Below are 25,922 nucleotides of genomic sequence, written 5' to 3'. Positions count from 1 at the left end.
CACAAGGTTGAGGGCTCTCCCCCACAGTGGGGAGCCAGCACTGGAGCTCCAGCAATGGTGCCCCGCATTGCTGGAGCACTAGTGCCAGTTCACCCCATTGCTGAGGGGAGAGGGCAGATCCCTGAGCATCACAGCTCAGATCAATGCAAGTCATGGGCCATAGTTTCCTCACCCCTACAATAGGTGGACAACCTGCATCAGCGACTGAATCCCCAGAGACCACAAGCAACTGCTGGGCAGACCCAAAATGCATTCAGAGAACACCCTGACAAAACTCTTGGCCAGAAATGGAAAGAACACGGTCACAACAAAACTAAGTGGTGTGTTTGTGGAGGAATGTACAAGAACAAGTCTGACACAGGCAACAAAGATGAAGCAAAACTAGCACATAACTCACCACTATGGTGTCTAAACAAGGTGTCACATTATTGGATTCTAAAGTGAGCAGACTGTTGCACTGTTGCATTCATGGGTGGTGTGGGCCCCAAATTCTGTACAAAGTGAGTCATGTGAGGTGTCAAATGAAAGCGTATGCTCTACTGATTCTATATATGATACTCATGTACGTGTATGATTTTGTATGTGAAGTTATGAATACAGTAATTACTCGTTTAACACATTTAACACTTAACACGTTTTCGCAATAGCACGATTTTTTTTTAGGGAATGTTTTTCGAATAACACTACCATCTTCAAAATAACACAAAAACAATCAAGTGGCAGACTACTTTGTGTGGTGGTATAAGCTGGTGAAAACAGTGGTAATACGCACAAACAGATCAATACATGTAGCCACAGCGCTCCTCCTCTCACTCACGTGTTTATCTTTGTGTTTTAACAAACCGTGGCGACTTGTGTTGCTAGATATCTAACGTTGACGTTGATGACCGAGCACCAACAAAAAACTGACTTTGCCACCACCACCTGAAACGCAGCCCCCACCTTTTCCATTATTTTTAATGGGAAAATTGACCCCGCATAGCACGTTTTCGCTTAGCATGAACATTTTCAGAAACGCATCTATAGTGTTAAATGAGGAATTACTGTATGGGCTCTGTTCTTGTATTGTAAATGTTCTCTGTCTGGGAGAGAGCAATGGGCCTGGACTGCCTATTGTGAAGAAGGATTGTTCAGTTAATGCCTATGCTAACTAGCACTGCTTCATGGACAATGGCTCTCAGAGTGGCCAATAAACACCCGAGGAATGCATCTGGAAACCTGCAGACCAGCCAGTGCATAATGGCTAATGTGAAACAGAGATAGGTCACTTGATCATGTGACCAGCTCCAGCTTGGGAGACAGGAGGAATATAAAGGTGCCATGAGGCTGTCTCCATCTAGTCTTCAATCTTGCTACGGATTCCAGATGCATCCTTGCTAGGGACAGAGAGCCAGAAAGGATTGCTGACCATCCTAATACAGGATGTACACCAGAGACTTCTAAGCTAGCAGTTTGTAATATCTCTGCTAAGAGCCTGCATCAAGAACTTGGTGATTGGTACATGTCATGTATTTTCCTTAACAATCTCACTTCCAACTTTTTCTTTCTTTTATTAATACATCTTTAGATTCAAAAGGACTGGCTCAGTGTGCTCTTGTAGGTGAGATTTACAGTGTAAATTGACCGGCGACTGGTGAGATTGGATTTTATAACCTCTCACTTGTGTGTAAGGGCAGGGGCTGATTGTGGCACAGGGGGAGCTGGGGTGCCTGAGGGGTTCTGCTTGTGAGTCTTCCTGCTGGCCAGATTGGCAACTGAATCACTCTGTGAGACTGGTTTGTGGCCTATTTGGGAAAGGTCTCCAGTCGAAGGCTGTAAGTAGCCCTGGTTTTGAGCAATTCGCCCTGAGCTGATGCCTTGAGCAGTGCCCAAACCTAGCCCGGTCTGTCATACAAGGCGCTTGGGATCTAAATGCCAATATGATCAACAACTTGGTGCCTAGGTTTGAAAACTGGGCAATAAAGTAAATGACCCAAAAAAGGTAATTTAAATCTCTCGTGGAAGAACACAGGAGCATGGATACAGAACAGAGACAAAAGTACTAAATTCTATTGCTGTCTTTGATACCAACTTGGAGTATGACCTTAGGCAAGCTGTTTTACCTATGACTCTAATTTCCACCATCAATAAAGACAGAAATAAGGAGGCTCTGTATTGGAAAGTTGAGATCCTCTGTTGAAAGATGCTATGGAAGGCAAAGCAAAGCACACACTTACAGTTTGGCATTCTGCCGTTTACTGGCAGGTTCTTTACTGGATAGGATCTCCAGGCGTTCCAGGTTGCTGAATATCCTATCTATTCTTGCTTGAATTTCATTTTCTACTACTGCAAAGGGGAAGGAAGGAAAAAAAAAAAAAAAAAAGGAAACAAGTTGTTGGAAGAGACTAAACTAGAGACACAGTCCAAAATTTGAAAGGCATTTAGATGTCTAATTCCTATTCAAATCAATGAGTTAGATATCTAGATACAGTAAAACTCCAATAGTCCGGCACTCCTGATAGTCCGGCATCAAAATGGCAAGAGCCTAGTGAGTGAGCTTCGGCAAAAAATGAGTCACAAGGCCATGGATAACCTGCTAGCCCTGCTGTTGCCCAAGGATCCACTGGAACACTGCCAGAATCGGGTAGGCCAGTAGGGGGGTTGGAAAGCGGCCCAGGGATAGCCGATCTTGGGGCAGCTGAAGACATGGAGGTTGGGTGGGCAGTGACCTGGATCCCTGCTGACCCAGTGGCTGCAAGGCTGCCACTGTCAGGGCCCTGGGCTAGGATGCGGTGGAGTAGGGAGGGCCCGCGTCCCCTATTCCCCCCGCCACCTCTCCTTTTGGGTGGCAGGTTCCCCCCTGTGGGGCAAAAACCCCTGCACTTGTCAGCTCTCCCAGAGAGAGGAGACTGGACCCCCTGCTTGGCTGGGACCCAGCCAGAGCTTTAATTGCTGAACAACTGGTGATAGATACTTGTTGCCCTGACTCAGGGCTGCGCCTTAAATTGTGAACTATTGACTATTTGTATTAACTCCTTGTCTGTCCGCCCTCCCTGACCCTGGGCTGGGCCTCACAAATTGTCGCTCAGCCAAGGTGTGACTTATGGATTTGTGAGCACTCTAGGGAGTCAGCGGTGCCCCACTGAGGGAGGGAGACAGATTGTATGTGCATGTACACACGCTGCTGAGGCAGATATGAGAGATCATACACTGTCTCTTTAAGCAGAGAGGCCTTTACTGACAAGTTTGAAGTCTTGTTCAGACAGCAGCAATGGCATCTAACTCCTGAGCCCTGTGCCCTTCTCCCCTCTGTGGAGATGGGTTACGTGGGCAGGGCAAGAGGGCACCTTGACATCAGAACCCCCTCTCCTTGCCCAGCAATCAGGAGGGTACAGAGAGCAGCTAGTTAGGGGCTCCAAGGGAGAGCAACACATTTGCAGAGCAGCAGGGGGACGGTCACCTGAACACAAGTTGCTGGATATGCATAGCACTTGATTGATGCTTGCACAGCCACACAGCTTAGAGCAGGGCTACTCTACTTTGGAAGCCCCGGAGGCCACAATGATGCTCACAGCACATACCGGGGACCACAACTTAAGTGTGGTTACATATACATGCAAATATCTGCAAATAGCTTCTTTCACACTGACTGGCATGAATACGAAGCACTTCCCACAATGCCCTGGTGCTCCCAGCACCTCCTTCTTGGGGGCTAGAAATGCCAAGACTCTGCACCTGTCTGTTCCAGCCAGCCCATCCTCTGGCATCTTTCAGTGCTCACCCCACCTGGGAGACGCCTCACTGTGGAGTGTGTTCCCAGTGGAGGCTATGTTCAAAGGATCCCACCCGCAGGCCGCGTGTTGAGCCCCATGTAAACCCAAACTGCGCTGCATGTGGCCTGCAGGCCGCCTGTTGAGTAGCCCTGGTTTAGAGGGAACACTGACATCATCTAGCTTAACCTCTTGTCTAATACAGCCCACCGGACTTTTCTGAATTAATTCCTTAAGTTGAAACTATGAAGGAGGAGGATTAGGTCCAGGACTTCTGTGGTAACCCTCCTTGAAATGCTTCCAATTTCACATGCAGGTTTAGCTAGGCAAAGGGAACTTCAAATCTCAACACCTTCTCAATCATGTAGTCTAGAGAAAATGGGTTTCAATTTCTTTTCTGGTGAAATGAGGAGCCTATATATTTTGGAATGGGGTCCCATTTGTAAGAAAAATGAAAGCAAATGGTTTGCACATTAAAAATAAAAGCACTCAAGGGCTAAAATAAAACAAAAGGGTCAAGAAGTACATGTCAAACATCTATCCAATTACAGCATTAATTGGAAATCCCATAAAGGGCTGGACACAACCCACAACTGACCTATTAAGAGCAGTGACAAAACACACAATTTCTGAATCTCTACTGATGTCACAGATTAATTGAGACACCTGTACAACAATAAGAACCGAGGGCATGTCTATACTTACCAGAAGATCGATGCTTTGGAGGTCAATCTTCTAGCATTAGACTTAGCAGGTCTAATATAACCCCCATGATGTCCAGTACTCCTCCTTCTGCAAGGAGTAAGGCTACGTCTAAACTGCACCCCTCTGTCGGCAGAGACATTTCGAAAGTGCAAATGAAGTGGGGATTTAAATGTCCCATGCTTTATTTGCATAATCGCATCATGGCACTATTTCGAAACTGAAACCGTGGTTTAGACACAAAAGACACAGGTATCTTTGACAACGGGGCGCTTTTTCGAAATCTTTTGAAAAAGCGCCCCATTGTCAAAAAAACTGCGTCTAAGCCACTGTTTGTTTTGAAATGGCACTTGTTCGAAACAGTGCCATAATGCGATTATGCAAATAAAGCATGGGATATTTAAATCCCTGCTTCATTTGAACTTTCGAAACGTCTAATTTACATCCCTCTGCCAATAGAGGGGTGTAGTTTAGACACAGCCTGAGGCAAGCCAACAGGAGCATCTGCTCCCATTGGCCTCCCTCTTTGTGGATGCCACCATGACTCAGCTTAAGGTAAGCCGACTCCAGCTACACATTTTGCATAGTTGAAGTTGTGTACCTTAACCCAACCTTTCTGGCTTAGTATAGACCAGGCCTGAGAACGACTTAACACTATGCCTGGCAGTACTTCGTCATTATGGAAGCCTGGAGAAATTACAAAAATCAGTGGGGGTATGTCTACACTACCCTCCTAGTTCGAACTAGCGGGGTAATGTAGGCATACCGCACTTGCAAATGAAGCCCGGGATTTGAATTTCCCGGGCTTCATTTGCATAAGCGGGGAGCCGCCATTTTTAAAACCCTGCTGGTTCGAACCCCGTGCAGCGCGGCTACACGGGGCACGAACTAGGTAGTTCGAACTAGGCTTCCTAGTTCGAACTACGAACTAGGCTTCCTAGTTCGAACTACCGTTACTCCTCATGAAATGCCCCTCATGAAATGCCTCCTCATGAAATGAGGAGTAACGGTAGTTCGAACTAGGAAGTCTAGTTCGAACTACCTAGTTCGTGCCCCGTGTAGCCGCGCTGCACGGGGTTCGAACCAGCAGGGTTTTAAAAATGGCGGCTCCCCGCTTATGCAAATGAAGCCCGGGAAATTCAAATCCCGGGCTTCATTTGCAAGTGCGGTATGCCTACATTACCCCGCTAGTTCGAACTAGCGGGGTAGTGTAGACATACCCTGGGATACTTATACTAACCTGGGAGAACTATAAGTCTTCTGAGGATGCTCAGGGCTGTGCAGAGTTTCCTGTTCTGCCTAATAAAGGCAGGGAATGAATTCCTAGATTTTCAGATTCCAAGGCCAAAAGGGACCACAATGATCATCCAGCCCTCCCCCTTGCAGACAATAACATTCTTCTAATAAAATGGACAAACATTTTTGAAAGAGATCTAATCTCATGTTAAAGGCTCTAAGGCCATGTCTATACTGGCAAACGTAAAGCATTAGCAGTGACTGCGCTGCTTATAGAGCGCAGTAGCAAAAAATGCCATTGGGTGTCCACACTGTCAGTCACCAGCGCATTAGTGCAGCCATACTCATGGGACTTGCAGTGCCTTTGGGAATGGTGCATTCTGGGAGCTATCAAACAGAGCACCTCCTCTTCTGCTGCTGCAAAGGTTTGTGCGGAGATATGAGTCATCCTGGGTTCTGTCCCAATGGCACCTTCTTTGCGGTGTGCTCTGCTTCCCCAGTGTGCAAAAATGAATTCTCAGCTGTTAAAGTCACTTTAACAGGACTGTGTGCTGAGCTCACTCCACCCTGCTTGTGGAGAAGTGCAGGGTGATCACACTGTGGAAGCCAGCTACTCTAGATAACTTTCACTCAGTTGCCAATCACTTTGGAGTGGGAAAGTTGACTGCTGGACTTTGGTCGATGGAAGTGTTCAGTAGTGATGTTAAAATACATTTACATACAGGGGGAAGAGAGGTGGGAGCCAGTAGCTGCTGTATCAGAGGCAGCAGCAGGGGGAGCGAGGAAGGGGGGTGGCTGCATGTAATCCAGGCTCATCGGTTAACTGTGTACATGAATACATGTTCATATTCCTAGTAGGGCTGTAATAATATAGTTGATTGACTGATAAGCAAAAGCCAATAAGTAAAAGTGCTACTTTCAAACCCGGTTTCTACTAAGTTTTAAATGGACCCACGCAAGGCTGGATAAATCTTCTAGTATATAATGTCAGATCTGATAATCATCTTCACATAAATATCTGGCATCCTCATTTCCAGATCTTTGCAGAATCAGATCTTCAAAATTATATCAAACAAAGTCTCCTCTGAGGATTTTAATAATAGAAAAGCTGCTGTAAGCAGGATAACTTAACAACAAAAATACTAGTGCTTGTCTCTCTGACCCACCCTTCAGAAGGCTCTGGCATTATTAAATTCCAACATAATTTTGAACTGGATAATTAGATGTTGTGATGTAGACCATTGCTTCAAACGCATTTCACAAAGGACAGCAAAAGGAATCTTAAAGTATCTGAGTTTAAATGTGAATAGAAAATCTAACCCATGAGAATTAATGGTCACACCAATAGCTGAGTTAATAAACTTACAGTGTACTGACTGCTTGTCTGAGGTCTCCAGATGCCCCATGTAAGACTGAACCTCATGGACTTGCCTATGGGAAGAAATGGGAATTAGAGTCAATCAGTAGCTATTGAAGTAAGAGATTTTTTTTCTGTACAAACAAGTTGCAGATTTATAATGTAACATAACATTCAAAACTAGAAACCCTTTGGAATGGGAACAGGTTTCCATTATTATACTGCAAACACTGGACAGTATTTCCCAAGAGTGTGAGGACACAGATGAGACCCTAAGTGCCCAGAGGCCAAAACTCCCTCTCAACATGTTTCTGTTCCTGTCCTATTTATTTCTTCAGGGAGTAGCCAAATTAGTCTGTACAGGATAAACTTAAACATCAAATGGTCTAGTAGCACTTTACAGACTAACAAAACATACAGATGGTGTTATGAGCTTTTGTGCACACAGCCCATGAAAGCTAATGATACCATCTATGTTTTGTTAGTTTATAAAGTGCTACCAGACCATTAGTTTTTTATATTTATGTCTATTTAAAAAACAACAACAACCTTTTCCTGTGGGATGACAAAGGTGATGCCATCATGTCCCTCTGCATGTCACAGCCCCCCCCCCCCCTCCACCCTCAGCTGCTGTGCCTCTTCTCTCCCTACCAGGTACTATGGCAGGCTGAAGCCATACACCATCTCCTTGCAGGGGAGAAGGAACTGTGAGCCACCTGCCCTCCCTTCCCCCCCTTGTGGGGGTTTCCTCTCTCCTCCCCCTCCCCGCTCCCACAGGAAACCAGCACAGTACTCTAATCTAGTGGGGCAAAAGGCTAGGGCTGGCGCAGAGCTGGCCCTCCGCGGCGGCCAGGGGGCTGGGACCTGAAACAAACAGGGGGCTTAACGAGTACAGGGCACAGCAAGTACGGGGCACAGCCCCCTAGAGCACTAAAGATCAGAGTGAAAATCCAGTTGAGTTGACACAGGTTATTTTCCACACATTCTCAGAGTCAACAGAAACTTCACTGATATTCCACTCATTTTATACATTCTATAAAGAGTCAACACAGTTACCTTGTATATGTCGAACTAGGGAAAAAAGTTAGTAGTATGCTAGAAGCCATTAGTTTTGCCAACAGCAAGATCTGTTTTGGAAAGACTCCGAATATTAGGCTACAGCAGTGGCTGTGACGTAGTGGGGGTGCAGTTCACTCTGGTTTTGCATTCACTGGTTGCTGTGTTGTGCTGTGTGACCCTACTGCCCTCTGCTGGTCTGCAGAGACTGTGTGTGTATCGGTGTGCAGCACCCAGCGGAGGATGGGCCCTGAGGGGAGGCACGTAGGAAATGGCCCAGCCGCCTGGCACCAGGGCTAGGTAGAGGAATCTGAAAAAGCAAGGGGTGTGGCTACCTGGGGGCTAAGGAGACCAGTTGCTGGGAGTGTGGGTTAGTCTCGCCTGGCTAGGATGAGCGAGGATGTTTTAGACCAGCGGTTCTCAAACTTTTGGGGCTCCGGAGCCCTTTACATGCGTGTAAATTTTATGCGGCGCCCCAGCGGTCCACTGACAGTATGTGTTGTACCTATCGATGTTTCCAGTTTGTCAACCTCGTGGAGCCCCTGGAGAGGTCTCGCAGAGCCCTGAGGCTCTGTGGAGCAGTTTGAGAAATGCTGTTTTAGACTAAGGAAGGGGGTGAAGTCCCTTCCCCTCTAGAGGAATAGAACCATAGAGCCATAGAGCTGGAAGAGACCTCAGAAGGTCATCAAGTCCAGCTCCCTGCTTTAGACAGGACCAATCCCAACTAAATCAACCCAGCCAGGGTTTTGTCAAGCCGAGACTTAAACACCTCTAGGGATGAAGACTCCACTACTTCCCCAGGTAACCCATTCCAGTGCTTCACCACTCTCCTAGTGAAATAGTTTTTCCTAATATCCAACCTGGACCTCTCCCACCATATCCAGCTTCTCATCCACTGTAACCCCCCAGGTCCTTTTCTGCAGAACTACTACTTAGATGGTTGGTCCCCAGCCTGTAACAATGCTTGGGATTCTTCCGTCCCAACTGCAGGATTCTGCATTTGTTCTGGTTGAACCCTCATCAGATTTCTTGTGGCCTAGTCCTCCAACTTGTCAAGTCACTCTGGACCTATCTCTACCCTTAAGCATATCTACCTCTCCCCCTAGCCAGGGCCGACTAATCCAGTAGGCACAGTGCCTAGGGCCCACGATACTTTTAGGGGCCCATGAAAATGTTTTAATTTCTTTTAAAATCAGAAGAAAAAAAAACTTTTAGGGTCGAAGAAAATGTTTTAATTTTTTTCTCACATCAGAAAAATATGAAACTTTTAGGGCCCATGAAAATCTATTAAATTTTGCCTAAAACAGAAAAAATAAAACGAAGTATTTAAAGTTATATCAAAAATAATTTAATTTTTTTTTATGGAGGAAGGGGCCCACGAAGGCAAAAGTGCCTAGGGCCCACGAAAGTCATAATACGGCCCTGCCCCTAGCTTAGTGTCATCTGCAAACTTGCTGAGGGTGCAATCCATCCCCTCATCCAGATCATTTAATAAAGATATTGAACAAAACCGGTCCTAGAACCGAACCTTGGGGCACTCCGCTAGAAACCAACCACCATCCCGACATCAAGCCATTGATCAACACTGGACCTGGCCTTCTAGCCAGCTTTCTATCCATCTTACCATCCATTTATCCAGTCCACATTCCCATAACTTTCTGGCAAGAATATTGTGGGAGACCATATCAAAAACCTTGCTAAAGTCAAGGTATTTCACATCCACTGACTTTTCCATGTCCACAGAACCAGTTACCTCATCATAGAAGCTAATCAGATTATTCAGGCACGACTTGCCCTTTGTGAATCCATGCTGACTATTCCTGACTTTCCCCTCTTCCAAGTGCCTCAAAATGGATTCCTTAAGGATCCCTTCCATGATTTTTCCAGGAACCGAGGTAAGACTGACCAGCCTATAGTTCCCTGGATAGTTCTCCTTCCCTTTTTTGAAGATGGGCACTACATTTGCCTTTTTCCAGTCATCCGGGATCTCCCCCAATCTCCTCGACTTTTCAAAGATAATGGCCAAAGGCTCCTCAATGACATTTGACAACTCCCTCAGTATCCTTGGATGCATTAAGTCAGGACCCATGGATTTGTGAACATTTAGCTTTTCTAAATAGTTCCTAACACGTTCTTTACCCACCAAGGGCTGTCCATCTTTATCCCATCTTGGGTCACTTAGCGCATTAGTCTGGGAGCCGACCTTGTCTGTGAATACAGAGGCAAAGAAAGCATTGAGTGCTTCAGCTTTCCCTACATCATCTGTCACTAGGTTACCTCCTTCATCCAGTAGGGACCCTACACCTTCTCTGATCACCTTCTTGTTAACATGCCTGTAGAAACCTTTTTTGTTATCCTTCACATCCTTTGCCAGTCGCAATTCCAATTGTGCTTTTGCCTTCCTGATAACCCTCCGGCATTCTCGAGCTATACATTTAAACCTCTCCCTGGTCATTTGTCTAAGTTTCCACTTTTTGTAAGCTTCCTTTTTGTGCTTAAGTACACCAAGGATTTCCCCTGTAAGCCAATCCGGTCTCCTACCATGTTTGCCTCTCTTGCTACGCATCAGGATGGTTTCTTTCTATGCCTTCAATAAGGCTTCTTTAAAATACTGCCAGCTGTCCTGGACTCCTTTCCCCTTCATGTTAGCATCCCAGGGGATTCTGCCCATCTGGTCTCTGAGGGAGTCAAATTCTGCTTTTCTGGAGTCCAAGGTGTGTATTTTACTACTCTTTTCTTCCTTTGGTCAGGATCCTGAAATCTACCATCTCTTGATCACTGCTTACCAGGTTGTCACCCACCTCCTCTTCCCCTACTAGTTCCTCCCTGTTTGTAAGCAGGAGGTCAAGCTGCGCACGGCCTCTGGTTGGATCCTTCAGCACTGGTACCAAGAAGTTATCCCCAACATTCTCCAAAAACTTCTTAGATTGCCTGTGTACTTCCATATTGGTCTCCCAAAATATGTCAGGATGATTAAAGTCCCACACGAGAACCAGGGCCTGCAGTCTGGAAACTTCTCACAGTTGTCCGAAGAAAGCCTCATCTACCTCATCATTCAGTGGTATCTGCCTGTAGTAGACACCAACCATAACATCACTGCTGCTGTTTGTACCTCTAAACTTTGCACCTCTAAACTTAACCCATAGTCTCTCAACAGGTTTTTCTCCCTCTATATACTGGAGTTCTGAGCAATCATATTGCTTCTTATGTATAGTGCAACTATTCCTCCTCTTCTCCCATGCCTGTTCTTCCTGAACAGTCTATACCCTTCCGTGACAGCGCTCCACTCGTGCGAGTCATCCCACCAAGTCTCTATTATCCCAAGTAAATCATATTTCTTGGACTGGACCAGGGCCTCCAGTTCTTGTTTGTTGCCCAGGCTTCTTGCATTAGTGTACAAACACCTCAGATAACCAGTTGATCGCCTTATCTTCTCCATTTGAATCAGGGGGTCCTCCTTTCTTGCTCGTTCCTCTTTGCATTTCTTCCTGGTATCTGACTTTCCAATCCCACAACGAACCTAGTTTAAAGCCCTCCTCACTAGGTTTGCAAGCCTGCCCGCAAAGACGCTCCTTCCTCTCTTGGTTAGGTGGATCCCATCTCTTCCTAACAATCCTTGTGCCCGGAACAGAGTCCCATGGTCGAAGAAACCAAAGCCCTCTCTGCGACTCCACCTGCTCAACCACACATTTACTTCCTCAATTCGACAATCCCTGCCCAGTCCTTTCCCTTCAACAGGCAGGATGGACGAGAAAACCACTTGCGCTCCGAATTCTTTGATCCTTCTTCCCAGCGCTGCATAACCCGCTCAAGGTCATTCTTGGCAGTATCATTAGTTCCCATGTGGAGAAGGCCGAAGGGGTAGCAATCCGAAGGTTTGATCAGTTTTGCAAACCTCTCAGTCACATCCTGAATTCGAGCTCCCGGTAAGCAGCACACCTCTCGAGATTCCAGGTCCGGACAGCAGATGGATGGCTCAGTCTGTCTTAGGAGGGAGTCCCCGACCACCACCACCCGTCATCACCTTTTGGGGATGGTGGTCGTGGAACCCCCATCCTTAGGACTACACATCCCATGCCTTCCAGTAGATGGTGTTCCCTTGCGGTTTCTTCCTTGTGAGGTCCCTTCCAAAGCATTCACCACTGCAGAGCTGTGGAGAGCGCCTGAAAGTGATTACAGGCAGTCCCCGGGTTACGTACAAGATAGGGACTGTAGGTTTGTTCTTAAGTTGAATCTGTATGTAAGTCGGAACTGGCGTCCAGATTCAGCCGCTGCTGAAACTGACCGCCAGTTCTGATTTACATACAGAATCAATTTAAGAACCCCAAGCGTCCCCAAGTCAGCTGCTGCTGAAACTGATCAGCAGCTGATTCCAGGAAGCCTGGGGCAGAGCAACTCTGCCTCAGGCTTCCTGTAGTCAGCGCTGGTCAGTTTCAGCAGAAGTTGACTTGGGGACGCCTGGGGCAGAGCAGCTGGGGTGCTGCTGGGTTGCTCCAGTAGCGCCGCTCCTCGGCACTACTGGAGCAACGCAGCAGCACCCCATCTGCTCTGCCCCAGGTGTCCTGATTCAGCCGCTGCTGAAACTGACCAGCAGCGGCTGAATCAGGACCAGAGCAGCTGGGGTGCTGCTGGGTTGCACCAGTAGCACCCAGAGCAGCGCTGCGGGACCAACCGGCAGCACCCCAGCTGCTCTGCCACAGGCGTCCGGAGAAAAGCCTAGTCTGCTGGGGGGGGGGGGAGGCGTACTAGCTGCGCCCCCCCCACCCCAGCAGACCAGGAAGACTCGGGCGGCGGACCGAGATGCTGCGCGTCCCGCCGCCTGGGTCCTCCGCGGCTTTGCTCCCCGTCTCCCTGGTCTGCTGGAGACCAGCAGACCAGGGAGACGGGGAGCGCCTCTGAGGACGCCGGCAGCGGAGCAGCCCAGGCGTGCCTGGGGTGCCTCGCTGCCCGAGCCCCCGCGGCTTTGCAAAGCGCGGGGAAGCCGGCGGCGGGGCAGTCCAGGCGTGCCTGGGGTGCCTCGCTGCCCGAGCCCCCCCCGCGGCTTTGCAAAGCGCGGGGAAGCCGGCGGCGGGGCAGTCCAGGCGTGCCTGGGGTGCCTCGCTGCCCGAGCCCCCCCCGCGGCTTTGCAAAGCGCGGGGAAGCCGGCGGTGGGGCAGTCCAGGCGCGCCTGGGGTGCCTCGCTGCCCGAGCCCCCCCCCGCGACTTTGCAAAGCGCGGGGAAGCCGGCGGTGGGGCAGTCCAGGCGCGCCTGGGGTGCCTCGCTGCCCGAGCCCCCCCCCGCGACTTTGCAAAGCGCGGGGAAGCCGGCGGTGGGGCAGTCCAGGCGCGCCTGGGGTGCCTCGCTGCCCGAGCCCCCCCCCCGCGGCTTTGCAAAGCCGCGGGGGGGGGCTCGGGCAGCGAGGCACCCCAGGCGCGCCTGGACTGCCCCGCCGCCGGCTTCCCCGCGCTTTGCAAAGTCGCGGGGGGGGGCTCGGGCAGCGAGGCACCCCAGGCACACCTGGACTGCCCCGCCGCCGGCTTCCCCGCGCTTTGCAAAGCCGCGCGGGTGGGGTGGGGGGGGGGCTCGGGCAGCGGGGCTGCCCCGCTGCCCGAGCCCCTCCGCGGCTTTGCTCTGCGTCTTCCTGGTCTGCAGACCAGGGAGACGCAGAGCAAAGCCCCAGAGTACACGGGCGGCAGGACCGCGAGGTCCCGCAGTCCGTGTACTCTGGGGCAGCCCCGTTCGTAACTGCGGATCCGACATAAGTCGGATCCGCGTAAGTCGGGGACTGCCTGTACTTACCTCTATAGCATTGGGGGATTCCTGTACTGGCCTTTTTCCCCTTCTAGAAGATACATGCTGCCAGTTCTCTTCCTGGTCCTGTACTGCCCATCATAACACTCTTGCACCCCCCAGACTCCAAACCTGAGCCTATCATACACTGGAACCCTGTCCTGAGCCTCTCATCCCCAAACTCCTGCACCCCCATATCTGCAGTCTTCTGCCACAACACTCCTGCACCATCCACACACTGCAAATGTGTCCTGAGCCCATCATACTCCCAGCCTCCCTGCCCTGAGCCCCTCATGCACCCCAGCCCAAACTCCTGCACCCTCACAGCCACAAGCCTGCAGCTTGCTCAACACCCCAACACTCCACCTGACCCCAACACTCTCCAGCCTGGAGCTTCCTCCCTGAGCCAGCATCCTCTTCTCTACTTCCTCCTGCACCCAAATTCCCTCCCAGAGCTTGCACCTCTCACCCCTTTCCAGTGTTTTTTTTGTGAGCCACAATAGTAGTGGAGACAGCATGAAGAGTTGGGGCAAAGTTGTTGAGCAGCAAGCGAAAAAAAAAAAAAAAAAACAGGGCCATGAAGACCCAGGGAAAAATCAACCAAAAAACACCAGCCGTGGGATGGTGTTTTCCCCCAGCGTAGCGTTGGTATGTTGTTGGGTTTTTTTTTTTTCTGCTCGACAACTTTTCCCCAGGTCTTCGTGGCCCTGTTTTGTTTTGTTTTGTTTTTTTTTTTGCACTCCACAACTTTGCTCCTGCTCTTCACGCTGACTCCACTGCTATTGTGGCTGTTTGTCTAGAACGGGTTGGCCACCCCGTCTTAGAGGTAAGAGCAGTCCTTATTGACTAATCGTGTAGTCGATACATGATTAGCCAGAACTGCTATTTAACATCCTTAATTTACAATCAATATTATTAATGATTGTTTGAAAGTGGTGGTAGAATAATAGACTAACCAGCCCTTCCCAAAGGTAATATCTTGTATAGGATCAACTTCTGTTGGTGAGACACACAAGTTTTTGGGCCTCTCAGAAGTTGATCCAATAAAAAGATATTGCCTCATCTACCTTGTCTCTCCAATATCCTTGGACCAAGATGGCTATAACTACACTGCATACTGTTTGTATTGTTTTTCAGCCTGATTTAGGTCCAACAAATATTTTGAGACGAATTTTGCTCTTTTCCTGCTCAGCACAGAGTCCCAGACACTCGATTCAGTGTTCTACACCGCTGTCTCAACAAACAGTGAGCACCATGCATGTAAAAAACTTGTGCTAAAGAGTTCAGGAGGTGATATGCTATCACTCTCAGACAAGTCTCCTATGGAACAGGAAAATGCTGACCACCAGCCATTGCTATGTGCCATCTACCAGCATTTCTTGTAAGCTGAGTTCTTGGGTGGCAGGTCAGGAGAGATTCAGGCATGGCCCAGCTGACTGGCAGAGTGCCCACAGTTGGGAGCATATATTTGTATTGGTAGTGCACATTTGCCTATGCCTCAATGCACATAAAATATATTCCACACATGGATGGAAAAAGTTAGTGCGCACATTTGGCCTTCACATTAAGAATACTCTTAATAAAACCATCTCCGGGGTAGCTGTGTTCGTTTGTATCTGCAAAAACAATGAGTCCTGTGGCCCTATAAAGACTAACATTTATTTGTGCATAAGAATTCATGAATGAACACCACTTTGTCAGATGCATAAAACAGCTGGTAATGGCTTTGCAATTGTCTAATAAAAGATCTCATTTTCTTTTTTAATTTATCTTTTTTTCCCACAGGGAATTGTCTTGAACTCTGGACTCTAAAATCCAAGCTGATTGGACAAAAACCACTATATTACTGAGCTAATTCCAATGCGGCTCACAGTAACTATGTTCAAAGTCTTAGCTTGCTTATGAAACCAATTAAGAGCAACACAGTTCAGCTATTTCAAGCATATCAAAGAACATTTAATGATTCCAAAGGTTGGGGCATCTTTTAGTCGCTTAGCCTCCAGAGATAGACAGATTAGACATTTATCATTAGTAAAATGGAGTTGGAAGATTACACTACCCTGTGTAGGTGCAGCTGCTACTGGAATACTGCATCCAGTTCTGATGTCCACAATTCCAGTGGAGAGGGTTCACAGTAGAGATATTAAAATGTTTATTTTTGTAAACTTGTAAATCACTGAAATATTCAGAGGTTACATGTTTACACGCCAGGGAGGGAGGCAGGTGGGAGTCAGTGCTTATGGGGAGCCGGCTTTTAAGCACCAACTCCCACTTCGCCCTGTTGCTGCCTCCCCACATGCACCGGCTGCCACCCCACCACCATTGCCTCTGATATAGAGGCAGTGGGGGAAGAGGAGTGGCATGTAACCATATGGATTAACCAATGAGCCCAGGCTAAATTCACATCCCTAATTCACAGAAGAGCCTCGAGAATGATTAAAGGATTAGAAACATACTTTATAGTAATTGAGTTCCTTCTTTCTAGCTTAAAATCCAGAAAGCTAAGGGGTGACTTGATCATAATGTATAAGTACCTATATATTTGATAAAACAGGGCTATAAAGATCAGTGTTAATAAAAAAAAGTTGAGAAAGTACCCCCTTTTGTTAAAAAAAATACCCCCAGAGCCAGGCACCCCACTCTCCCCCGCTCTAATTGAATGCCCCTCCCCCAGAGCCAGGCACAGAACCTATGGTAACCCTACCTTTGAAGTGCCCGCTCCCGCTGCCTGGCCCTGCCTCTGCCTCTGCCTCTGTGGCTCGTCTGCAGGGAGCAGTGGCCCGCCAGCACCGGGCTCACTGCGTGGGGCTGTGCACTCCCACCCCAGCCTGGCACCCCCCTAGCATGGTGCCTGGGGGGCAACTGCCCACCACCACCCTTAATACGCCTCTGATGCGGGAGGTCCTTTGGAGCAAAGCTTATTGTACCACTTGCTTCACCACCTTTTAGCTCCTCTCTGCAGCGCCATGGGGAAGGGGCGATGGGGATGCATTGTACTGAGCTGCTGGCAGGGGTGGGGGTAATACGCATCTCCAGGTTCAGCTTCCCTCTCCACTAGAGCCCCAGAGAGGCTGCTGGAGAGGAAATCAACTAGGAGAGGCGGCAATGGAAGTGATTTTTCCCCCCTCCCAACCCAATCCCGCGCACGCGCGCGCACACACACACACACACACGGAACTGCCCTGGTACATGCTGCAGGTACATGCTTTTCCTGCCAGGTGCAGGGGAGCATGCATAGAGTGGCTGTTAACATCCGGGCACGCGGCTCCGAATGTTTAGTTTGACAGCCACATGCCACCGCCCCCTCCCCGAACCCTTTTGCAGGGCAAAATCCCGACTTTTTTTTTTTTTGGCCAAATTTCACTTGTGTTGAGGTACCCCTCAGACTTCTCTCGTGTACCACCATTTGAGAAACACTGAATTATAGACCACTGATGCAGCCACTCAAATATTTGCAACAAATCTTGCACAAAAGTTGGAGTGAGGTATCTAGGAAAAGGTGATGATTGTCTGAATATGCTGTTTGTATGAAAGTGACATTTTTGTATTTAAAGTTGTGTATTGGCTCTACACATGTATTTCAAAATGTTTGTTCCTTGGGTAATGCCCACAACGTATTGAAGGATAAACTTAACTGTTGTCAATATGACCCCTGCTGTTAAAGTCTGGTCTTTGTAAAGAGGTACATGCTTGAACACAGGTATACAAAAGGAGAGGACAGGTGAAACTGGTTTGAACCTGTTGTAAGGTCTGCAAAGGGACTGTGAGGGGACAAATGATGATTGGAGGGAATTTGGTGCAAAGGGGCATGACCTGTATATGCATGCAATTGTAAGTGGTCAGTAAAAGGGGGGTAATTACCATGTAAGAAAGTACAAAAGACCTTGCCTTTTGTTTGGGCATTTGCAGAAACTTTGCAGAAACTTTTTTTTTTCTCCTGAGTATCCTGGAGGTTTTTGCCCTGGAATGCATTCCTGAATAAAGCTGGTTGCTTAAAAAGGGTGTCTGGAATTGATTTGGTAGGGGTTTTGGGCCCCCATCCGAACCCTCGGATTAAATTCTCCGTCAGTATCTAGCCAGCACACTGTGAAAGGACTATTCAAGTTGAGTGATCAAAAAACACTTAACTAACAGTGGACAATGGGAGATGCCCATCTATCCCTGTGAACCTTCCAACTGAAGTATGAGTAATGGCGGCTGCTATGATTAAGCACATGGACTTACCCATGTGACTCCAAACTCCATCTTGTCACCTGTAATTTTCCACAGAGAGAACAATGGGTTTCCCTTCATTTGGGAGAAGCTACAAAAGATCTTGGAGACATCTTTATTTTGCCTCTTCTCTAATCAAATCTCTGGGCAATAATTTTTGATGGGGGAGGTCCACTCCAAGATTTTAGTAAGTGGTCAAGAGCCACACTTTCCTATTGAGGGTTGTGGAGTCTGGGGCAAAGGTTGGGTGCAGAAGAGAGCTTGTGAGGGCTGGGGTGCAGGAGAGGGTTTAGGGTCTGAGGGGGAGTTTGGGTGAAGGAGGGATTGTGACCTGGGGCAGGATCTGGGTGGGGATATGGGTTCAGGAGAAGATTCTGGTCTGGGGAAGGGATACAGAAGGAGGTGCAGAGTCTGGAAGGGAGTTGTGACCTCAGGGGAGGGAGTTGCAAGAGGGCTAGGGCAATGACCTAGAGCAGGAGGGAGTAAGGATGTTAAATATCGATTGATTTATTAGGTGAGTAGTCAATGGAGTTTCCATCAACTACTTGACTAGTCCTTCCGCATTCCTTCTTTGAAACCCAGTAGGGGTTCTTGTGCATATCAAATATGGAACTCTGCGTACAGCCTGGAGCCAGCAGCAAGTCCGGGCTCCACACAGGTGCTTCCGCTTTGAAATACACAAGAGCCCAGGGGCTCTTGTGCATTTCAAAGTGGAAGCACTGGTATGGAGCCCAGAGTCAGAGGGACTTCCTGCTGGTCCCGGGCTGCATGAGGCGTACCAGCTTTGACTGTGCGGTTCAAAGTGGAAGCGTCCGCATGGAGCCCAGGGTCACCTGACCCTGGGCTCTATGCAATGCTGTGTCTTTGAAATGCTGCACGGAGCCATGATCAGGGGACTGATCCCGGTTCCATAAAAATGCGGTGCGGTGCCCACGGTCAGACTCCCCAGCTGATCCTGGGCTCCATGCAGCATTTCAAAGCGGAACTGCCACACAGAGCCCAGGATCAGCTGGGGATTCCAGCTGGAGTCCCCAGCTGACCCCCAGACTCCATGTGACGCTGCTGCTTTGAAATGTTGCGGCAGTGTTTCAAACGGGCAGCACCTCATGGAGCCCTGGATCAGCTGTGTGGTGCTACCGCTTTGAAGTACCCCCTCTTCCCTCCCCCCTTTGCTGCCTGAAGCTGAGAGAGGCAGCAAGGGGGAGGAGGGGAAGCAACTACTCAACTCAACTATCCAACAAGTATTTGCTAGACCTTAACATCCTTAGCAGGAAGTGGTGGCCTGGGCAAGGAGTTGGGGAGAAGAAGGGGCTGGGTGCCAGAGGTAAACTCTGGCCTGGAAGGCAATTACCTAGGCAGCTCCCATCCTGCAGCACCCAAGGCATGCACCCTGTGTATTGCAGTTCTAGGCTGCTCAAAATGGCTGGCCATTCCCTCTGCTCCAGGTGCCCACGAGAGGAAACTGGCCAATTGGAACCGAGAGATTTGGGGGGTTGGGGGAGGGGAGAAAGCACACATACCCCACCCTAGAGCTTAGAGCCACAGGGAGCAGCCAACCACTTCAAGTGGTGCAGGGCTGCTCTGTGTCTGAGGGTCCTGGAAGGGCAGCTCATGGACCATATCTGGAGGCATGGTAGGTCGAATCCAGCCCATAGGCTATATTTTGCCTGCCCCTCGACTAAAAAGATTGGCACTGTTCAGTTTTAAAAAAAGACATAACTAAGAAGGGATGGGCTTTACCCACAAAAGCTCATACTATATATTTTGTTAGTCTCTAAGACGCCACTATTCCTTTTTTTAAAGAGATATGACAAAAGTTCTATAAACTCATGAGTGACGTGGACAAAGTGAACCAGGAAGCATTATTTATTCTCTCTCATAAAAGAACGAGTGGTCATCTGACATTATTAATAGATAGGGGATTTAACACAAAAATAAGCAAGTGCTTCTTCAGCCAACCTGTGGAAATTCATCATCAGGGGTTGTTGTGAAGGGCAAATGTAAAACTACTCCACACAATTAGATAAATTAATGGAAGGCAGGTCCATCAGTGGCCATTAGTTAAGATGGACAGAGATGCCAACACACATTCTGTGTTCTGTAAACCTCTAACTGCCAAAAGTTGGGACTGGATAATGTGATGGATCTTTTGATAATTATCCTATCCTGTTCATTTCCTCTGAAGTATCTAGCACCAGCTATTATCAGAATACTGGGCTGGATGGGATCACTAATCTAAGCCAACATGTCCAAACAAATAATTTAAAAAAACCTGTATTTTTTAAAAAATTAATCAATTTTTATCCACTTTCCTGCCAATTTATATTCATCAAACACTTCTCTCCTCTGAAACACTCCTGACATCCACTTGGTTTTTATAAATTGCTTTAGCAATAAAAAGCTACTCCACTCTGTTCTGTATTAACTAGTGCTTTTCAACACTAAAATCTTGATACACACTCATATATTATAGTATCATCCAAAGGTCCATGTTGGGAAAGAAGTTGCTTTGTGCTAGATGCTGCACAAATATGTAAGTGGACACTGTCCTTGCCTTTAAAGTGCTTACAATGTGGTGCGACAAAGTATCAGAAAATACTGTAATTAGCTCAGAGTATTTCATAGACATAGATGCTTGTTGATAAGGGAAAGAGGATATACAAGATTAAAATAAATTTTCCTTATCTACCCTTGCCACCATTTCCAAAAGGAATGCAATAAACAAACAAGATAGATATGGATTTACAAAGAGAAAACTACTATAAAACTATTTAATTCCTAACATTATGATTAAATTATTATTCTAGCCAATTTATTGATATGAAAAACAATTCCATAGGTAGCAAATTAGCATTCTGCAAGGTTTCTTGCACCCTCCTCTTAAGCATGCGATGCTAGTCTCTATTGCACTACTACAGAAACTTCAGGCAATTCCTGTGTGGTCCCCTTCCTCTTATATTTTCTTATTTATGCCAATTCCAAGACAAGCTATTGGTTGTGCGCACAAGCATGCATACACCCCATCTTTTTTTTTAAAAACTTTCCAGAGTCGTCATGCTGACACCCCTTATGCCATAAACAACAACCCTCACAAAGAATCACTACAGCATTTCAGCAGAAACGCTGCATCCTGTAAGTGTGGTGGTGGGCAACATATTTACCCTGAAAGAAGTAGGCTAACACTACACTGCCATCTCTGTATCCCTTCCTTTTTCTTTTCTCTTCAGCATCTGAGGAAGTGAATTGTATCCAGAGGTGAAAATAACCTTACCTTTCTTACAGGTACCTATCACAACATGCCCTCCACCCTTAGGAGGCAGCTCCGGGCAGGGAGGAGGGAAGGGGGGAAATGTTGCAATACAACAGTAGCTATAAGAAATTTAAGTGTGGCGTGCGGGTGGCTCAAGCCAGAGGGCTGGGGCGTGGAGGAGTCCGGGGTGCAGGAAATGGGGCTCTGGGGTCGGATTAATTGACCTCGCCGGGACTCGGCGCTCAGGGACAGGGGCCAAGCCAGGACCGTCACGGCCAATAATGCCCCCCGCCCCCCCGCCTCCTACCCTCGCCGCGGCAGGAGCGGGGCCAGGCCGCCAATTCCCGGCTGTAGCGCCCCAGGGCTCGGGCCCTCACGCGCGTGCAGCGCCCCCTGCCCCTGTAAGGCCCGTTCCCGGCACCGCGGCGGGAGCTGGAGCCCGCGGCACCTCCCTCGCCCTGCTAGCCCGGCTCTTCGCTCTGGGCCGGGCGCTGCCTCTCGCGGGCCCCGCCTTGTCTCCCCGGCCCGGGGCGCGGCCTCGCCCCCAACGCGACCCCCACTCACTTGTTGGTCTGGTGGTAAAGGGCCTCCATGGCGCGGCGCGGCGCGGCGCGACACGTCAGGCCACCCGCTTCCGCTTCCGCCCGCTAGGCCCGGCCACTTCCGCCCGGAAAGGCTGCCCATGCTGCTGCCTGACGGCAGGACGGGGCGAAGCGCGCTCCCGCCGTTGGCACGTGCCCCCCGCACCTGGAACCCCCCCCCCGCGCGCGCTTGCCGGCCAGCACGTGGCCCGCGCGGGGTGCAGCCTCGGCTTCGCCCCGGGGAGTCCCGGATGTGGGGGTGCAGCGCGGCCCCGGATGCGCCTCAGAGCGAGCAGGGCCCAGCCAGGGGTGTCTTGCCAGCCCCTGCTTGGAAATGGCGGCGGCGGGTGGAGGGCGCAGACCCCCCCCCCCCCCTCCCGCCACGGAGCAACACACGAACATAGGCCCTATGGGGTCAGACCAACCCCTGTCCACTGTCTGGAGTGGCCAATAGCAGCTCCCCAGAGGGGGGGGCACAACAGGGAATCCTCCCCCATCCCTCGGGACAAACAGGCCCGGGACACCATCCCCCCCATAGTCACTGATGGACCCACCCTCCATGAATTTACCTAGCTGGGTTTTTTGAATGCTGTTCAAGTCCTGGGCTCCTCTGGCGAGGAGTTCCACAGGCCCGCTGTGCACCACGTGAAGAAAAACTTCCTCTTGTTTTAAATCTGTTGCCTATTAATTTCATTTGGGCACCCCTAGTTCTTACGTTATGGGGACAAGTAAATAACTTTTCCTTAGTCACTTTTTCCACACCAGTCATTATTTTATAGCCCTCTATCATATCTCTCCCCCCCCCCCCCCCAAGTCTCCTCTTTTCTGAGCTGAAGAGTCCAAGTCTTTTTAATCTCTCTATATGGGACCCATTCCAAACCCCTCATCATTTTTATTGCCCTTTTCTGAACCTTTTCCAATGCAAATATAACTTTTTTGAGATGAGGCAACCACATCTGTACGCAGTATTCGAGATGTGGGCATATCATAATTTTATATAGAGGCATTATTCTTTATCCCTTTTGTAATGATTCCTAATATTGTATTTGCTTTTTTGACTGCCATTGCACACTGAGTGGATGTTTTCAGGGAACTATCCGCAATGACTCCAAGATCTCTCGAGTAGTTGTAGCTGAATTAGTCCCCATCATATTGTACATATTGTTGGGATTGTTTTTTCCAATGTGTATTAGATTACATTTATCAACATTACGTTTCATTTGCCATTTTGTTGCCTAATCACTTATTTTGGTGAGATCTTTTTGAAACTTTTCACAGTCTGCTTTGGTCTTAACTATCCTGAGCAGTTTGGTATAATCTGCAAATTTTGCCACCTCACTGTTTACTCTTTTCTGTAGATCATTTATAAATAAGTTGAATAGGATTGGTCCCAGGACAGACTCTTGGGGGACCCCACTAGTTACTTCTTCCCATTGGGAAAACTTACCATTTATTCCTACCCTTTGTTTCCTGTCTTTTAACCAGTTATCAATCCATGAAAGGATCTTCCCTCTTATCTCATGATAACGTACTTTGCTTAAGAGCCTTTGGTGAGGGACCTTGTCAAAGGCTTTCTGGAAATCTAAGTACACTATATCCACTGGTTCCCCCTTATTGACCCCCCTCAAAGAACACTACCAGAATAGTAAAACATGATTTCCCTTTATTAGAAACCACTTTGACTTTTTTCCAACAAATTATGTTCATCTAGGTGCCTGACAATTTTATTTTTTACTATAGTTTTAACTAATTTATCTGGTACTGACGTTAGACTTACCGGTCTGTAATTGCCAGGATCACTTCTAGAGCCCTTTTTAAATATTGGCATTATATTAGCTATCTTCCAGTCATTGGGTACAGAAGCTGATTTAAAGGATAGGTTACAAACCACAGTTAATAGTTCCACAATTTCCCATTTGGGTTCTTTCAGAACTCTTGGGTGATGCCATCTGGTCCCAGTGACTTGTTACTGTTCAGTTTATCAATATGTTCCAAAACCTTCTCTAATAATACTTCAATCTGTGACAATTCCTCAGATTTGTCACCTAAAAAGAATGGCTCATTTTTGGGAATCTCCCCAATATCCTCAGCTGTGAAGACTGAAGCAAAGAATTCATTTAGTTTCTCAGCAATTACTTTATCATCTTTGAGTGCTCCTTTAGCATCTCGATCGTCCAAGGGCCCCACTGTGTGTTTAGCTGGCTTCCTGCTTCTGATGTACTTTAAAAAAGATTTTGCTATTACTTTTTTGAGTTTTTGGCTAGCTGTTCTTCAAACTCCTTTTTGGCTTTTCTTCTTATATTTTTACATTTAATTTGACAAAGTTTATGTTCCTTATTTTCCTCACTAGGATTTTACTTCCACTTTTTAAAAGATGTCTTTTTATCTGTCACCGCTTCTTTTACTTGGCCAGGGTGGTACTTTTTTGGTTCTCTTATTGGTTTTTTTAAATTTGGGTTATACATTTAAATTGGGCCTCTATTATGGTGTCTCTGAAAAGTTTCCATGCAGCTTGCAGAGATTTTACTTTTGTCACTGGACCTTTTCATTTTTGTGTAGTTCCTCTTTCTGAAATTAAATTTCACAGTGTTGGGCTGCTGAGGGGTTTTTCCCACCACAGGAATGTTACATTTTATTACATTATGGTCACTACTATTTCCAAGCTGTCCAGTTATATTTACCTCTTTAACCATATCCTGTGCTCCACTTAGGACTAAATCAAGAATAGTCTTTCCCCTTGTGGGTTCCAAAATCAGCTGCTCCAAGAAGCAGTCATTTAAGGTATCAAGAAATTTTATCTCTGTATCCTGTCCTGAAGTGACGTGTACCCAGTCAATATGGGGATAGTTGAAATCCCACACTATTACTGAGTTTTTTTATTTTGATAGCTTCTCTAATCTCCCTTAGCATTTCATAGTCACTATCAGGCTATGTCTACAGTGGTGCGATCTTGCGCCAGAGCTATGCAAATGAGGCTAAGCATGGAATATCGCCGAGCCTCATTTGCAGAGCTTGCCGAACCGCGGCGAGCCCTGCTCGCCAGCCGCATCATCTGGTGATCTGCGCATGTGCAGATTGTTCTGCGCATGCGCAGATTGCCCAAACCTGGCTCTTCCGGGTTGCAATCTACTCGCCATGGACTAGTAGATTGCATTATTTGTCAAGCCCTGCTCATTTGCATATCTAATGAACCGCCATTTTGTGAAAGAGCCTCTTCTGCAAAATGGCGGCTCATTAGATACGCAAATGAGGCTCGGCGATATTCCACGCTTAGCCTCATTTGTATAGCTCTGGCACAAGATCGCGCCAGTGTAGACATAGCCTCAACTGTCCTGATCAGGTGGGCGATAATAAATCCCTACTGCTATATTCTTATTATTGGAGCATGGAATTACTCTCCCTACAGAGTCTATGGAACATTTTGTGTCATTTAAGATTTTTACTTCATTTGATTCTACATTTTCTTTCATGTATAGTGCCACTCCCCCACCAGCATGACTTGTTCTAGCCTTCTGATATATTTTGTACCCTGGTATGACTGTGTCCCACTGATTGTCCTCATTCCACCAAGTTTCTGAAATGCCTGTTATGTCAATATCCTCCTTTAAAACTAGGCACTCTAGTTCACTCATGTGATTATTTGTGTATAAGCACTTTAAAAATGTCTCAGTATTTATCTGTCTGCCATTTTCTGACTCTTTTTCATTTGATTGTGTCTCATCTGATATGACCCATATTTCCATCCTCTCCTCCTGATTAGAACACAGAGCATCTCTATTAATAGACCTCCTCTAAGAGATGTTTTTGTCCGATCCAGGTGTTCCCCCACACCTGTCGGCTTTCCCCCAGCCCTTAGTTTAAAAACTGCTCTACAACCTTTTTAATGTTAAGTGCTGGCCATCTGGTTCCATTTTGGTATAGGTGGAGCCCATCCTTCCTGTATAGGCTCCCCCATCCCAAACATTTCCCCAGTTCCTTCTAAATCTAAACCCCTCCTCTCTACACCATT

General features: G+C 47.8%; 1 protein-coding gene across 3 annotated transcripts in view; it reads right to left on the bottom strand.

Annotated features, from left to right (window-relative positions):
- Positions 1–22,056, bottom strand: part of GOSR2 (golgi SNAP receptor complex member 2) — a 29,395-nt gene extending 7,339 nt beyond the window's left edge. Inside the window, exons 1-3 of one of the 3 annotated variants that reach the window (XM_075911464.2) lie at positions 21,897–22,056; positions 7,054–7,118; positions 2,217–2,325 (exon numbers count right to left, since the gene is read on the bottom strand). In XM_075911464.2, coding sequence (XP_075767579.1) covers positions 2,217–2,325; positions 7,054–7,118; positions 21,897–21,925 — 203 coding nt within the window. In that variant the 5' untranslated portion in view covers positions 21,926–22,056. Of the gene's footprint in view, positions 1–2,216; positions 2,326–7,053; positions 7,119–10,243; positions 10,263–21,896 lie in introns of those variants that run through there. The other 2 variants (XM_075911462.2, XM_075911463.1) reach the window with 2 other exon arrangements.
- Positions 22,057–25,922: the final 3,866 nt, after the last annotated feature.

Source organism: Pelodiscus sinensis, chromosome 29 (genome assembly GCF_052426305.1).
Source record: "Pelodiscus sinensis isolate ZL-2025 chromosome 29, ASM5242630v1, whole genome shotgun sequence".
NCBI lineage: Eukaryota > Metazoa > Chordata > Testudines > Trionychidae > Pelodiscus > Pelodiscus sinensis.
The sequence above is the reverse complement of the archived record's forward strand: the minus strand, read 5'-3'. Positions and strand labels throughout refer to the sequence as shown.